Here is a 16,564-nt window from a genome sequence, read left to right as displayed (position 1 = left end):
AGTTCAAAAGCATCAATTCTTCAGCGCTCAGCTTTCTTCACAGTCCAACTCTCACATCCATACATGACTACTGGAAAAACCATAGCCTTTACCAGACAGACCTTTGTTGGCAAAGTAATGTCCCTGCTTTTCAATATGCTATCTAGGTTGGTCATAACTTTCCTTCCAAGGAGTAAGCGTCTTTTAATTTCATGGCTGCAGTCACCATCTGCAGTGATTTTGGAGCCCAGAAAAATAAAGTCAGCCACTGTTTCCACTGTTTCCCCATCTATTTGCCATGAAGTGACAGGACCAGATGCCATGATCTTAGTTTTCTGAAGGTTGGGCTTTAAGCCAATTTTTCACTCTCTTTCACTTTCATCAAGAGGCTCTTTAGTTCTTCACATTCTGCCATAAGGGTGGTGTCTTCTGCATATCTGAGGTTATTGATATTTCTCTGGGCAATATTGTGCTCCTTCCAGCCCAGCATTTCTCATGATGTTCTCTGCATATAAGTTAAATAATCAGGGTGACAATATACAGCCTTGACATACTCCTTTTCCTATTTGGAACCAGTCTGTTTTTCCATGTCCAGTTCTAACTGTTGCTTCCTGACCTGCATATAGGTTTCTCAAGAGGCAGGTCAGGTGGTCTGGTATTACCATCTCTTTCAGAATTTTCCACAGCTTATTGTGATCCACACAGTCAAATGCTTCGGCATAGTCAATAAAGCAGAAATAGATGTTTTTCTGGAACTCTCTTGCTTTTTCAATGATCCAGTGATGTTGGCAATTTGATCTCTGGTTACTCTGCCTTTTCTAAAACCAGCTTGAACATCTGGAAGTTCACAGTTCACGTATTGCTGAAGCCCGGCTTGGAGAATTTTAAGCATCAGTTTACTAGTGTGTGAGATGAGTGCAATTGTGCGGTAGTTTGAGCATCCTTTGGCATTGCCTTTCTTTGGGATTGGAATGAAACTGACCTTTTCCAGTCCTGTGGCCACTGCTGAGTTTTCCAAATTTGCTGGCATGTTGAGTGCAGCACTTTCACAGCATCATGTTTTAGGATTTGAAATAGCTCAACTGGAATTCCATCACCTCCACTAGCTTTGTTCGTAGTGATGCTTCCTAAGGCCCACCTGACTTAACATTCCAGGATGTCTGGCTCTAGGTGAGTGTGAGTGATCACACTATCGTGATTGTCTAGATCATGAAGATCTTTTTTGTACAATTCTTCTGTGTATTCTTGCCACCTTTTCTTAATATCTTCTGCTTCTGTTAGGTCCATACCTTTTCTGTCCTTTATTGAGCCCATCTTTGTATGGAATGCACATTCCATACAAAGGTATCTTTGATACCTAATGATACAAAGGTATCATTAGGAATGGTATCTCTAGTTTTCTTGAATGAGATCTCTAGTCTTTCCCATTCTATTGTTTTACTCTATTTCTTTGCATTGATCGCTGAGGAAGGCTTTCTTATCTCTCCTTGCTATTCTTTGGAACTCTGCATTCAAATGGGTGTATCTTTCCTTTTCTCGTTTGCTTTTCACTTCTCTTCTTTTCACAGCTATTTGTAAGGCCACTTCAGCAGTCATTTTGGTTTTTTGTATTTCTGTTTCTTGGGGATGGTCTTGATCCCTGTCTCCTGTACAATGTCACGAACCTCCGTCCATAGTTCATCAGGCATTCTATCAGATCTAGTCCTTTAAATCTATTTCTCATTTCCACTGTATAATCATAAGGGATTTGATATAGGTCATACCTGAATGGTCTAGGGGTCTTCCCACTTTGTTCAGTTTAAGTCTGAATTTGGCAATAAGGAGTTCATGATCTGAGCCACAGTCAGCTCCTGGTCTTGTTTTTGCTGACTGTATAGAGCTTCTCCATCTTTGGCTCCAAAGAATATAATCAATCTGATTTCAGTGTTGACCATCTGGTGATGTCCCTGTGTAGAGTCTTCCCTTGTGTTGTTGGAAGAGCAATGGGAATAATCACCCTCACATGTATCTGATATATCAGGCTTGAGAAGCCTTCATCCCCTGTCCTGCCTGTTTTGGAACCCTCATCTCCCATTTCCTTCTATCTGAACCCTCTTCTTCAGTCAGCCTATTTTATTTGCCAGGTATTTTTCATTTTCCATCCTTTGTTTTTCTGGTGTACTCTACCTCAAATGACTTCCTAGACTTAATTCCTTCTGCATCAGTCTAAGGCCAGCCCTTTGTCCTAATCTCTTGCAAAACTGACATTAAGAAAAAGTTCACTTATTGATTTTATTCCTGACATTCAACACATGTAAGCTATAAAGAACTTTAGTAGATTGTGTGCAAAACAGAGGTGAATAAATGGAGACATGGTTATCAGCACAAATAGCCAAAATGTAAAGCATGACAGCTCTTTGAGTCAAGGGGAGTATAAGTAAAATGAGAATAGGAGTGGGTATGCTTGCCAGTTGTAACAATACTTCTTTCGATGTATCATTTTGTCTATGTCTTTAGTCTTTTGGTTTGTCAATTTAACAAAAAAACTTTGCACACATGTCACTATGCAAGTTGCTGGGGGAAAGAAATGGTATGAAGCAAAATTTCTGTTCTTGAGGAATGGGCAATACTGATAGGAAGGCAAGATTTGCACCTAAAAAGGGGAAGGAGCAGAGACACAGTGTCCCAGCAGTGAGGCAGATGATATTTTATGTCCCGAGATGGATGGAGTCAAAGGGCCTTGAGTCCTCATGGTGGATTTTTCACAGTGCCTTGTAATATACCCCGTCTATGACTTTTACCCTGTCTCACCCAGTGCTCAGCAGAATTTAACTTGCAAATAGTCTTGAAAGAAAAATACTGTCTAACCTTTGTAAACTGTTTTCTTTAGATACCTGAATTTTTACTTTCTATTGTTCTTGCCTGTCTAATTTTTCATGCATAATCAAGAAGTATTGCCTAACATATTTTGGCCCTTTTAAGTGTTTTAAATTAATCTGAACACTTCTGAGTAGTGATTTAAATATAGAAATCAGAGGTGGAAGAGTTTCAGGGAATTACAAGTGTAAAAAATGCAGCAAAGCATTCTCCGAAGGTGACTTCTGTGCTGAATAACATTAACATAATAGTTGAAACTTTGCTATGAAAACAGAAACAGATTTTCTGAACATAAAATCAAAACAATCTAGAGAACAAAAGTCAAGAATTATTTAATCTTTTACTTAGTTGTGTGATTTGGAGAGCAGTTGATTGTGTTAACATAGCTAGGAATCTAGCAAAGAGAACCAATCACTATCCCTTATCACTCTTGGGGTAGAATCAATGTGGGCTGTTATCACACTGAAGCCAAACAATGGATTCGATTAAATACATTTTCTGCTCTCAGTATTATTAGTATACGTTGAGCTGAAGAATCGGAAAAAGTTGTAGGTATGTCAACAGCCCTCCAATGCAGCTTTAGTTGTACTTATTGAAATCAAGTTAAATTGAAATTAAGTCACAAGTATTCTCCATCCATTGCTCCCTCTTGTGAAGTTTGTCTAGATCTTTATATTAGTTTGCATTTTAAAAAGCATGTTGGGTTGTGTAGTAATGAAACCCAGGGGGAAAAAACCCTTTGGCATGTGTTTAACCAGAGCTGGTTATTTAAAAATAAAATGTGTACTCAGTGCATTGAAACTGCTTACTCTTGGGTGTGGCAATGTTTTCTATACATTTTCTATATATTGCTGGAAATGTCAGCATCTGAGGGTTAGCAGCATTATCACTTGGTACCAAGGACACAGGGTATCAGAGATGCATCAATAAGCAAGTATTTCGGGGAGCTTCTTTGTGAAATATTGTGCATGAATCCTCAGAGTTTGCTTTGCATTCCTGAATACTCAAGTTCTTGCAACAGTTTTAATTTAAGAGAGTGTAAGATTGTCAAATTGGTCTGAAAAATTCTGGAGAAGTTTAGTCACTAGGAAATAGTATGAATGAACTAAATTTTAATCATAGTGAGATAAAAACAAACATTTCTAATGATCACTCAAGGTATATCTGACAATTATATCTTAGAACAACTGGAGAAAAGAAAAGGTAAAATTATCCGTTTATGCAGAAAGCTGCTCATGTAGTATTGACAGATTCTGTCACTGCCATGAGTGTGGAGACAGAGGTCCTTTGACCTGCTCTGTGTGAGCCTCCCATTCCGCTCCATTGTAATTCGGACTAGGACACGTCATTCAGAGCTGGCTCCAGGACAGAGCATACTAACTTCACCACATACACCAAAGGCAGTAGACTTCCAGTAAGCTGGTAAATGTGGTAACCTTAGACGTGTTCCTGTATCACTGAAAATTAACAGCCTTATAATATTGAATTTGCTTAAAACCAAAAGACGCCCATCTATCAAGAGTGCTTTTTATCCATCTGATTTAAAATGTTTAAGTAAATTAAAAGTTAAAGGAAATTATATTCATTCTAGTTAGCAAATGTGTTTGTAACAACAATCAGATATTAAAGTGTACCAACTTTAATAAAATTCAAGTCTTATTTTAAACAATCTGAATAGATGAGCCGTTATTGAACTGAAAACTAAAACCCAGTGTTTTGATTAGAAAGAGGATAAGCGATTGCCTTTTCAGATTTGATAACTCCTTCCTGGAAAAACAATGGACACAAGTAAGTATACATCTTCCTAGATTTCATGGGAAGAATGCCTATATCGGTTCATGTGTGTTGCTTGACTCGAAGAGGGAAGCAGTCGTGGAAAAAATATATTTTCATGTTGCTTTGCTTGGTGAATTCCAATTTATAAAATGTTAATCACCAACTTGCCCTTGCAGTAGAAATTCTACACTCTTATATAATACTAGCGTTGCAGAACAGTTTACAAGGTCTGCACCTCAGGAGTGCTTGAGTTCTAGAGTAAGTTTTTTTTACCAACTGGCAGTATGGCTTAAGGCAAGTTAAGCCGTACTTAACTGAGTCTTTTCATCTGTAAAATGGGGTTGTCCGTGATAGATGGTCGTTAAGGTTACTTCTAGATATAAACTTCTGTGGTTCTAAGAATGTAGATGTAATTCAGTATAAAATTGGAATCTATGGAAGGTTATGAGTCATGTTTTGATGAAATCTCATCTTTCCAGTACCATAAAATAGTTACATTGACTCTGCAATGATCCTAGGCAATTAGTCAAATCCCTACTGAGCTGGCCAGACAGTTTTTTTTCACACAGATTAGACAATTTAATCCATCTTTGAGTAAAAGCATTACTGTCCCCTTCAGTAAAGTTTTGTTTTAAATAAATCATTTTGGTCTTAACTGACAACTTTACACACCCCTGTTCAGAACACATGTAATGCTTAAAGTGACACCAGTCTTTATCTGGGTAAGTCCTCTGTTCTTTTAGACTCAAAGCCATGGCAAGGAATTAAGATTTTTTTGGAGATATTCATGTAACAGAACCAAAGAAAAGCTCTTTGTATCACTCCAACAGCAAAGGCAACGGGGAGCTGAGGCCGAGACATCAGTTATGTGAATCAGTCTGCTGCCAGATTCTATCCGAGTTAGCCCAGCTTTGGCTGTCTAAGTCTGCCTACTGCCCTGCTGGGGACCGTCTGAGGACACGCTTCTCACCTTCACTCCTTGGCTTTGCATTTCAGTTCTGTCAGGATCTGTAGAGACCTAGGAAGGAGATGAAACTCAAGTCAACCATTTTTCCTTTCTAACAACTTACATAAATTACTTATCTAAGCTGGGGGGAAAGGTTGAAATTGTTGATTTAAGTATGGTTTGGCTTTGTTGGTATATTTCAGTTATCTGGTTTTATTTGTTTTCTCTACAACTGCTAATAATTGAAAGTTGACTGCAGAAAATAGAATGAAATTATTTTTATAAATACAATGGAAGCTGTTACCATAGAGAAGAGGATCAAAATGCTTTTATAAAAAAATTTGTATAAGCAATGATTTTAAGTTCTGAGAATATTAATAACAAGGTGTTTTAGAGTAAAAGTTCTGACTTTTATGATTAGAGTCTTTCAAATTATCCTCAGGGATACTTTTCTATGTTGAAGGTTAAATCACACTTGATTATCTCTTTATGAAGCAATCTATTAGACAGTGGGAAAAACAAATTTCTTACACTATGGGATTAACAAATATTTACTAGGGAGATTTTGAAGAGAACTTGAATCATAGGGTTTATTGTATGTTTTGGTCCTGAATTTATTTTGCCTCAAAGAAGTAATACAGTTTTAAGATTTATTTTCTGATACTTGAGTATTACATTTTCTATAGGTATAATCCTACTAAAAACTTTATTTTTCAGTACTCAATTTGAAAGGGAATTAAAAACGTGTAAAATTATAGAAAAATGGAGAACCTAGGAAAAAGACTAGAGACCGAAAGAGATTATATTTCAAAAAAGACAATCATAAGTTTGAAGTGATCGATAATAAATAAAATGCATATTGTCTACATGTGTGGGTAATTAATATGTAGAAGAAATCAGTATCACAAGTAAGATAAGGAAAAGGTGATGTAAACGGATAGATACATAAATGGATCCCCAACCCAGGGTCGAACCCAGGTCTCCTGTACTGCAGGCAGATTCTTTATCGACTGAGCTACAAGGGAAGCCTGTAGGGTAATAAAGTGGTGTCAACTGCTGAACGGACAAGAATGAGATCTGGGGATAGGCCAAGGGGTACTCTGTGATGAGACCACACTTTGGGGGTCTCAGTGGAATCCTGCAAGAGTCAAAGCAATGGGATAGTTTTTTAAGGAAAGGCTGACAAGGACAAACACTCGAAGGCCAATTGAGTATTTTGTTATTGATTTTATTTGCTTACTTTTAGATAGGAAATACTGTATGGAAAGGGGAAAAACTGGGGAAGGAGCAGAAATTGTCAATGGAAAAATGGTTCCTTAGGAGTGAATTCCTGGAAGAAGCAGGGAAGGTGAGATTGGAAGTTGAGATAGAAGTCAGCCTTGGCAGAGAGGGCACTTCCTTCTCAGGTGGCATCTTTGAGGGTAGGAAGTATATTCCTTTCACACTCAACACTGATGAGATACTCACTTGCAGCACAGTACTGCGAAGAACACTGGCCACATACCAATAGTTTGGTTTTTGTTTAGTCAGAGAATAGTGTATGTTTCCGACTGAGAGCAAAACCAAGAGAAATGAATGTCAGTCAAGATATTGTCAAAGGAAACTACCAACCTTGTCCCTTTTGAAGTTTTTCTTTAAAAGAAAACATTTGAACATGGTTGCAATAGTTCAGTTATGGGCACGGCCTCATGTTTTTACTGATGGGCTGAGTCTGATAACTTTGGAAAGCTACACTTCAGGTTCCAAAGATGGCACATGTGAAGGCCAGACAAAATCAGAGGGAGTCTGAAATTTTAATTCCAGTTTAATCATTAATTAGTTCTATTTTTTAGATGAGAATCTTAATTATTATAAGTCTTAGTTTCCTTTTTTCACAAAATTAAGGGGGTGGTCCTGATAGTTAAGATTCTTTTAGCCTTAAAATGATTCTAAAAATGTACATTATATTAGCTCTTGCTCACGGTAAAGTCACCGAATGTATTTTTCTCTTTATGAATATTTCCCTTGCTTGAATTTCATGAAAACATTTTGTATGCTATTTAACTAATTGGAACATCTGATAACTTTGAAAGTATCCTAAAAATTCAATTGATGTTGCATGTGTAGATGCTAAGCTTAGAAAAGACTAAATCAAATTGCCTTCATATTAAATTTTTCTTTGATGGTGAGTTTCATTCACTTGTAACCTGCTATAAACTAGGCTACCCTTAGCCATTTGATACATTGTTATTCAGAAGCATTTCACTTCCTCTTGGCAGTTAGAAGAGTTAATGCAGTTAAAAAGTTTGACACAGCTTAGACCTTCTTGAGTGTCTAGTTTATGGTTTTAATAGTCAGTTTAGCCCTCCAAAGAAGTCACTTCAAGTGAAAAGTGAAAGTGAAGTCGCTCAGTCATGTCCGACTCTTTGCAACCCCATGGACTGTAGCCTACCAGGCTTCTCAGTCCATGGGATTTTCTAGGCAAGAGTACTGGAGTGGGTTGCCATTCCCTTCTCCAGGGGATCTTCCCGACCCAGGGATCGAACCTGGGTCTCCCGCATTGTAGGCAGATACTTTACCCTCTGAGCCACCAGGGAAGCCCAAGTCACTTCAAACTCTCATCTTATGCAGAAATATAAGTAATTGAAGTTTGGTTGAATTACTTATCATATATCATTCATTCATTTGAGCAGACTTCCCTACTAGACCATGGAGCCCCATGGAGATAGAAATGTGTCTGTTTCTGCTCCTTAGTGTATCATACCCCTTGTAGTTACTACAGTGCTTTCACATAAAAGCTGCTGAGTAGATATTTTTTAAATGAATGAATGGTATGATTTTACTCCTGTGGAGTTGTTAGGCACTAAAAATTTGTGATTCAAATATCCTTTTCCATTTGAAGATTTGTAGTAATAAACCACTTCATATTTGAAAGTGATTGTATAAAATTACAATCTGTTCAACAACATTTCATTATGAAGAATATGTGTCTTAAGACCTTTTATGTCCACTTTGGATTCTGCCTTGAGCTCTCTTCAGATCATTGAGCCAGACAGAGAAATCATGGAATAGCCAGATTAAAAGGGACATTTATTGGGTGTAGAAATGAAGAGGAACTAAGAGCCCTTTGATGAAAGTGGAAGAGGAGAGTGAAAAAGCTGGCTTAAAAACATTCAGAAAATTAAGATCACGGCATCCTGTCCCATCACTTCATGGCAAATATATGGGGAAACAATGGAAACAGTGAGAGACTTTATTTTCTTGGGCTCCAAAATCCCTGCTGGTGGTGACTGCAGCCATGAAATTAAAAGACGCTTGCTCCTTGGAAGAAAAGCTATGACCAACCTAGACAGCACATTAAAAAGCAGAAACATTACTGACAAAGGTCCATCTAGTCAAAGCTGTGGTTTTTCCAGTAGTCATGGATGGATGTGAGAGTTAGACTATAAAGAAAGCTGAGCACTGAAGAATTGATGCTTTTGAACTATGGTGTTGGAGGAGACTTTTGAGAGTCCCTTGGACCGCGAGGAGATTAAACCAGTCAGTCCTAAAGGAAATCAATCCTGAATATTCATTGGAAGGACTGATGCTGAAGCTGATACTCCAATGCTTTGGCTATCTGACGTGAAGAACTGACTCATTTGAAAAGACCCTGATACTGGGAAAGATTGAAGGCTGGAAGAGAAGGGGCTGACAGAGGATGAGATGGTTGGATGGTATCACCGACTTGATGGACATGAATTTGAGCAAGCTCCAGGAGTTGGTGATGGACAGGGAAGCCTGGCGTGCTGCTATCCATGGGGTGACAAAGAGTCAGACACGACTGAGGAACTGAACTGAATTCAACTGAATTGATTAGGAATAGAAGAGTGACTGTACATTCAGGGAGTGTTCATTTGCTTATTGGTGCCTTTCTTTGGCCATTTCTTTAGAAAAGCCCCAATCCCTTGTGTTTCTGATCACAACTTCTGTATTTCCGTCTTCCCCCTTCTTCACATACATATTTTTCTTTTCTCTATCTCTCCAACAGCTGTCCTATTTCCCCTACTTCACTCAGTATATTAATCACCTCTTGGTCTTTTTCCTTTCTACTAAAACGTGAAGGGCAGGGATGCCATTTCAATGCTGTTGCCTACAAGCTCTGTGAAATCAGTGGTGAATATGACTCACAACTCATTCTTGCCAATGGAGCCGGAGCCCTTCTCGAGGAAGGATCAGACCTCTGCCACATTTGTGCCACTCAGATCCAAGTTTCCAACTTCACTGATGTGTTCAGTAGTCCTTTAAGCTCATCAATGGGTGATTCCTTGTTCTGATTCTCGTTACTATTGTTCCAGTACCATTAGCCTTGACGTTGCAGTAGCTTGGGGTGAGGGGATTAAAAGAAGAATGTGACCTGGGACTTAAAGAGTGTGTATGCGTATATTCAACAGTTGTTGATTTGGCACTCATGGTATGCAGGCATGTCACATAACTGGAGCAGCCATAAGGTAAGTGACCCTCGATGGTGTGAGAGTGGATGGGGGTTGGAGCAGAGACCATCCTTCCCTCTTTCATTTCCTGTGTTTACTCCGTGGTGCCCCGTTACCGGCAGTATCATGTGGGTCTTTCTGAATATCGTCTTTACAATGCGCCAGTTTAAGGACTCCTGACAACTACCTTCTAATGTTTATTTTGTGACAGATGATCCAAGAGAGCCGATTTCTCATAGAAATGGCAGACACAGTCCAGGAAAAGATTGTGCAGTGTCAAAAAGCAGGTAATCTTCCCTCTTGTCCCTATTTTGCTTAGAAAGCATTAATGATGATTCTTGTAGACTTTAAAAGTTTCTCTTTTTACTCTTAAAATTCAAATATTTTATGTCATAGTTTAATGTTACTTTGAGTTGCATTGAAGCCTTTGTTTAGTACAGAAGAGATCTAGATGATAGTAAGCGGGTTGTCTGTGTGTATATAGAGATGGTATCTGAAGATATCTAGAGAGGTGAGGGTTTCTGAACTTAACTTTTGTGATTTGGGAACCTATCAAAGCTGTTTACTACTGATATGGAAACTGTGGTTTTACGTTGCCGCTTAAGAACCACTTTAGTTTTACAATTTGAACCATAATCCTGTTAACCTTCTAGGCTTTTGCCCCATTTACTAGTCCTCACTTTAGGTCTGTTCTTTCTTCAAGGGTGTGATGGGTCCCATGTCTCTTATGTCTCATTGTTTATTTTCACCGTCATCCACGCCCCTGTACTTTTCCTCTCTCTTGGATCCATGTTCTCCCTAATCTATACACACACTAGTGATTATGATAAGGAAGATGACACTGACAATTGCTTGATGTATATGCATATGATATACTAAACACATATGCTATGCTATTAGGTCCTCATACCAGCTCTGCAAGGTAATCATCATCATGTCCAATCTACAGATGAGGCCTCTGAGATTCTGAGAGATTGAATGAATTATCCCAAATACCATATCAACATGTGGCAGAGGTGACCTTTGAACCTAGACCAAAATTTGAAAATGGTGCTCTTCACTACTGATCTGGAAGCTTAAATGTGTCTGTTGAAAGGAAGCATGAAAATAATAACAATACCAAATACTTATATTATGTTCCTATGTGCCAGGCAGTACTTTGAGAGCTTTGTGTTCCTAGGCTTATTTAACCTTCACCCAATTCCATGAGGTCAATAGTCTTTGTTGTTGCCATTGCACCGCTGAGGAGACTGAATGGCAGAGTTTCAGGGATTCATTCGTGTTCATGGAGCCTGTCAGTGGTAGGGCCAGGGGATAGATCTAGGCTCTGCAGCCATGCTTTTACTACGTACTGTGCTTGTGATGTTAGCACCAGGCAAGTTAATGTGGTTTAGGCTGCATTAATACAAACCTAGTCGGTAGAACAAGGAAGTGGTGGTAAAACCTTACCTCCTGTGGGCTACTTCAATCCTATTTTAAGTACAATGTTCCTGGATGTCATCCTTAAAGAGAGACATTATAATAAGCTGAAACATGTTAGAATGTTTAATCTGGAGAAGGGAAAGCTCTGGTAGACTTTAATCCAATATCTTTCTTCAAATATTTAAAGGGCTGCACTGTGGAACAGAAATTAGACCCTGTTGTTGAGTCTAGTTAGAACCAAGGGGTAGAAGTTCCAGGGAGAAAGACTGGCTTGATATCAATCATAGCTTTCCAAAGATGGAATGAGCTTACCAGAAAAAAGTGTGATTCCTAATTCTGAGGTGCTAAGACAAAGGCTAAAGAAACAGATGATGGTGGTGTTTTTCTTAGTATTCAATCTCAGGAGAATGGTTTAGCTGTAAATAACTTTAGGGCCATTCCCAAATCTGAAACATTTGGGTGTTTCCAGGAATGCTTTTTTTTTTTTTAAACCTTTTTAGTTTTACTCAATATTTACTAATTACCATTGTTATCTTTGTAGGCTCCAGGCCTACTGTTAAGCCATATGGATGGTTCATAAGAAAAAGTAAGATATGTGCATACTTCACATATGGCAGCCATTCACACGTTACACCATTTTATATAAAAACCAGGCAGAAGACAGGCAAGATGGATGCAACCTGTTGGAAAAATTTGCTTCTTAACTTCTCGTGTCTTTTTCTATGTATTCTTGCTGTTTAAAATTTAATTTAATCTAATGCATTGGTTATTTTTAATTTTCTCTTAAGGATAGCCATCGGGTGGTGATGAGAAGAATGAGAAGAGAATTCAATTTGGGGATGTATAAATTATGAGAGGACAGAAATGGGAAGTTATATTTTTACTGATAATGTTTTCACGATAAAATACCCGAGTTTCTGAAATGTATACAGAAAATTCTCTTATGTTCTCTTTCCAAAGGCATGGAGTTCCACGAGGAGCTTCATAATCTGGGGGCAAAGGAAGGCTTGAAAGGAAGAAAACTCAATAAAGCAGCTGAGAGCTTCGCTTGGAACATCACAGTGTTGAAGGTGAGTGAAGTCCTCAGGTGCCCGTCTGCCTTTATTTTTCTCTTCATTTCTCTAATTGGTCTTCTCATCAGTGGCTGAAAACTGTGACTTAAAGTTTTTATTAAAGCTTGCTCTAATTAATTCATACTCTAAGTGGTGGGGAGATGCATACATGGATTGATGCACTTTTGTCCATAGTAAGGCAACGAGTTTTGTGGTGGAGGCAGAAGACAGCAAGACCTAATTCCATTACCTGGGGCGCGTGTGTGGTTTACTCATACATCTCCTCAAGTCAGCATGGCTGTTCTTGTTTGTGCAGGGAGCAACATAAAACGTTACTGGAGAAAGATCCAACACAAGTTATTTGGGAAAGCCAGGAACTACAGACGATTTGGAGCCATTTAGGATTATTTTATTATAGGGACAGCCTCTATAAATACGTTTATTTTTGCAGAAATTTTGGAAGTCAGCTTTTTGAGATTATGATTTGCTCTGCTGGAAATTAATTTTAGGACTTTGAAGTAAAGACATCACTTTTCATATTTTGTTACATGAATGGAAAAATGATTTAGGCAGCTGGAATTATTTATTCTTAACATTGTGATGGAGAAAAACAGCTACAAGCAAAATTAATAATTACTGACATTTAAAGAACACTCGTGAGCCAGGCACTGTTTTATAAGGTTTATATGAATTAACATTGTGATACTTTCATTAACCCAATACTGTTATTATTCTCATTTTACAAGTGAGAAAACCAAGGCATTGAAAACTTATGTCTATTACCCAAGGATCACTCAGCTAGTGAATGGTGGAGCTGCAGTCTGAACTCAGGCAATGTAGCTCCAGACCAGAGCCTGGTCTACAGAGAGATACTGCACTGTTTATGTGAATGTGCTAAGTGAATCGTAATACATATCACAAATGCTTATTAAAAATTCAGCCCACAAATATTTGGTAAGCTCCTATCATGTATTGAGCTCTTTGCTCTGCACTAGGGATCTATGAAGAACAAAATCTATATGGACCCTAACCTTATGAGTTGACAGTCAGGGGACAGGAGGTGAGGTAGGGGGAAATAGGCATCATTTGCTTAAGAGGCAGGAACTATAGTGTTACTGTAAAGAGGAGCTTATTTCATAATGCTTGAGTACAATGTGGCAGTAAGAGCCCTGAAACATACTTTCTGTTCATCGCATATTTATGTGGGCTTGGTAATGTGCTGATCGCTGAGAAAAGAGCTATGAACACAGTGTCAAAAGGTACCCAGGTACCTGGGTCTCTAAGATTAGTGTACCAGGGCAGACAGACAGATGACTCATAGCAGCCATCGGTTATTCAACATTTCACGTGTGATTAAGCACTCATGACTAAGTAGTTTATATGTGTTTCCTCCTTTCCACTTTGCAACAGCGGTGTGACATTCAGCAGCTCCTGCTGACCCCATATGACCCTTCCGTCTCACAGATGAGGAAATTGAGGCTCAGGGGGGTTTCGATTTCTTCCCCTCGGCTGGTCGATGGCAGAGCTGAGATTTTAACTCATGCGCGTGGTTCTTCCCACGACCTGCCCTCCTGTGTCCTGGGAGATTTCGTCCGTGGAGCCGAGTCCAAGCAGCCTAGTACGGGGTCAGGGCACAGGCTCCTGGTGTAGGCTGCCTGGCAGCTGTGAGCTTTAGCCAAATTATGTAGTCTTGCTGAGGGTGGTAATGTTAATAATACCTCCGCCCTGGGTTTTGTGAGAATGAAATGAGATCAAGTATACAAAATATCTAAGTCACAGTGCATGAAACTTGACACTATATAACACATCTCTACCTATACTATTGTCATATAGATGTGCTATTACCTTTGCTAGGGTGAGGATGACCATTGGAATATAAGGCTTTTGGTTTTTTTCAATTTTAAAAAATCAATTAATTGAAAAATGGAGATATAATTGTTAGTTCCTTTGTTAAGGCTCACTGTTTTCTGAGGTTTGTGTGTTTGGTTTAGTGACAGGAGCTGATTGCTAGATGCGTGCATGATTAGTCGCTTTAGTCACATCTGAATCTTTGTCACCCTGTGGATGGTAGACTGCCAGTCTGTTGGGTTCTTCAGGCAAGAATCCTGGAGTGGGTTGCCTTGCCCTTCTCCAGGGGATCTTCCCGACCCAGGGATCGAACCCGGGTCGCCCGCATTGCAGGCAGATTCTTTACTGTCTGAGCCACCAAGGAAACCCTTGATGGCTAGATGAGGCCTGTACAAATTCTGTACAGTCAAATGCTGTGCAAATCTTTCTAAGAGAGCTGTTTTGAAATAGAATCAATCTTCTATTATTTTAGTTCATGCACCAGCTACTAGGATCTCAGCTTGAGCACTAGGAGCTTAAACAAGGATAGAGAACTTTTCCAAATTTCTGACATTTCTTTGCCCTCCCCATTGTGTTCAGTGGACCTGTTAATCACCTACCCTTTCCACAAGGGCTAAACAAATGACTTCCTGCATATAGGGTTATCGTTACCTATTGTAAAGTAACTAGCCTCTAACTAATAAAAATAAATGAAAAACAAAAACAAAAACAAATGACTTCTTGGAATTTGACTTTTTAGGTGAGGGACAAAGAGCCCAGATTTTATTTTTTTGGAGATTGTGTACTGTACTGGTGACTTTCTGAGAAGAACCTCCTCTTTTTTATTTCTTGCATCTTGGGTCTGAAGTTCTTAGTTACAGCTTTGTTCTCCAGTCTTCCTATTGATTTTCCAAGCTCCTAAAAATGCTTTTCCTTAAGTTTACTGGAGTCGATTTTCATTGCTTACAACTGGTTGAATTAGTAATAGCCACACTGCTAAGACACAATCACTAAAATAGTAGGATCTGTCAAAGCTCATCTAAAAATTCTGCATTTCTTACTGAAAAGTTTTCTGTACACATAGTTTTTACGAGTACTTCTTGCTATCTAGGGGAAGGGGATGATTGAGTAATATTTGTTGAATGTGTGGATTCAAGTAGTTAATATATTTAATTTCAATGGGATGTCCAATAAATAAGAGAGGATCTGGGGAAAAACAAAGATATGTGCTCTCAGATAGATTGTGGGTTGGCAGCTTGGAGTGGTGGAAAGGGGCATCAATAAAGCAAATTGAGCTGGGACTAAAAGCTAACTTCTTTAGTTTGTGCTTTTTGCAATTCAATATTAATATGTGACAGAGAAGCTGCAGAAAAATTTGTAGAAATGAAGATGAATAGCTCTACAATATAACAAACATGAATTACACTTACAGAGTCCAACTTTTCCAAGCTAGAAATGAGGACTTAGAATCCAACAAGGAGGCTGAACTTACGATGATCTGGAAGCTTCCTTACATGTGTTTTGCTTTCATTCATATTTTAGTGGGAATTTGCTCAGTAGAACTTTCACATTTCCTCACACTTTTGTCACATGCCATTAGGCAACGATTACAGTTATTTTCCTCCCTGTCTTTCTTTCACTTCTGAGCGTAAAATTGAACTCTCTCAATAGCTTCTGTCTTCATTTGGGATGATATGATGATGCAGGTCTTCATGACTCAGTCTGAAGTATCTTTTCCAGATAATCATTGGACTGAGATAGCTTCGTCTCATCCTACCCACACATGCCAACCGTTCCTTCCATATGTCTTTTCTGCATGCTGTCCTTCAGAAAAGAGTTCTGTTTGATTATTAGCATAATATTAAAATCTTACAGTGAAAGTCTTTCCTGTTCTTTTTGTCTTCCACAAAGAGATACTACAACGTCACTTGCACAGCCAGGTTATTGTCCTAAATAGTTTTCAATTTTGGAAGAATTTTGTTAATGAGAATTCTGAAGGTCTCAGAAAAGAGATAGGAATTTATACTACTCACAGATAAAGCATAATGTATTATAAAGTGGAAAAATTTTGCACTCTACCCGAAATGATTTGATTCTTTAAATACCAAAAGAATTTCATTGAAAGGTGGTCACACCTACAAAACTGAAGTTAGTAAGAACCCGAGAGTAACATTTTAGTGAGCTTCCCAATTATTTATTTTTCTGATTTTCCCTATTGTCTTTTTTAAGGAAATAAATTCCATTATCTTTACATT

General features: G+C 38.5%; 1 protein-coding gene across 2 annotated transcripts in view; it reads left to right on the top strand.

Moving 5' to 3' along the window:
* The window catches only part of PLCL1 (phospholipase C like 1 (inactive)), a 369,733-nt gene that overhangs the window by 312,457 nt on the left and 40,712 nt on the right, over nucleotides 1-16,564 (top strand). For both annotated transcript variants that reach the window (XM_061149074.1, XM_061149075.1), the window contains 2 exons: nucleotides 10,220-10,295; nucleotides 12,391-12,500. In XM_061149074.1, coding sequence (XP_061005057.1) covers nucleotides 10,220-10,295; nucleotides 12,391-12,500 — 186 coding nt within the window. The remainder of the gene's footprint in view (nucleotides 1-10,219; nucleotides 10,296-12,390; nucleotides 12,501-16,564) is intronic.

Source organism: Dama dama, chromosome 8, assembly GCF_033118175.1.
Source record: "Dama dama isolate Ldn47 chromosome 8, ASM3311817v1, whole genome shotgun sequence".
NCBI classification, from domain to species: Eukaryota; Metazoa; Chordata; class Mammalia; order Artiodactyla; family Cervidae; genus Dama; species Dama dama.
This window is presented reverse-complemented; position numbering and strand designations above follow the sequence as displayed.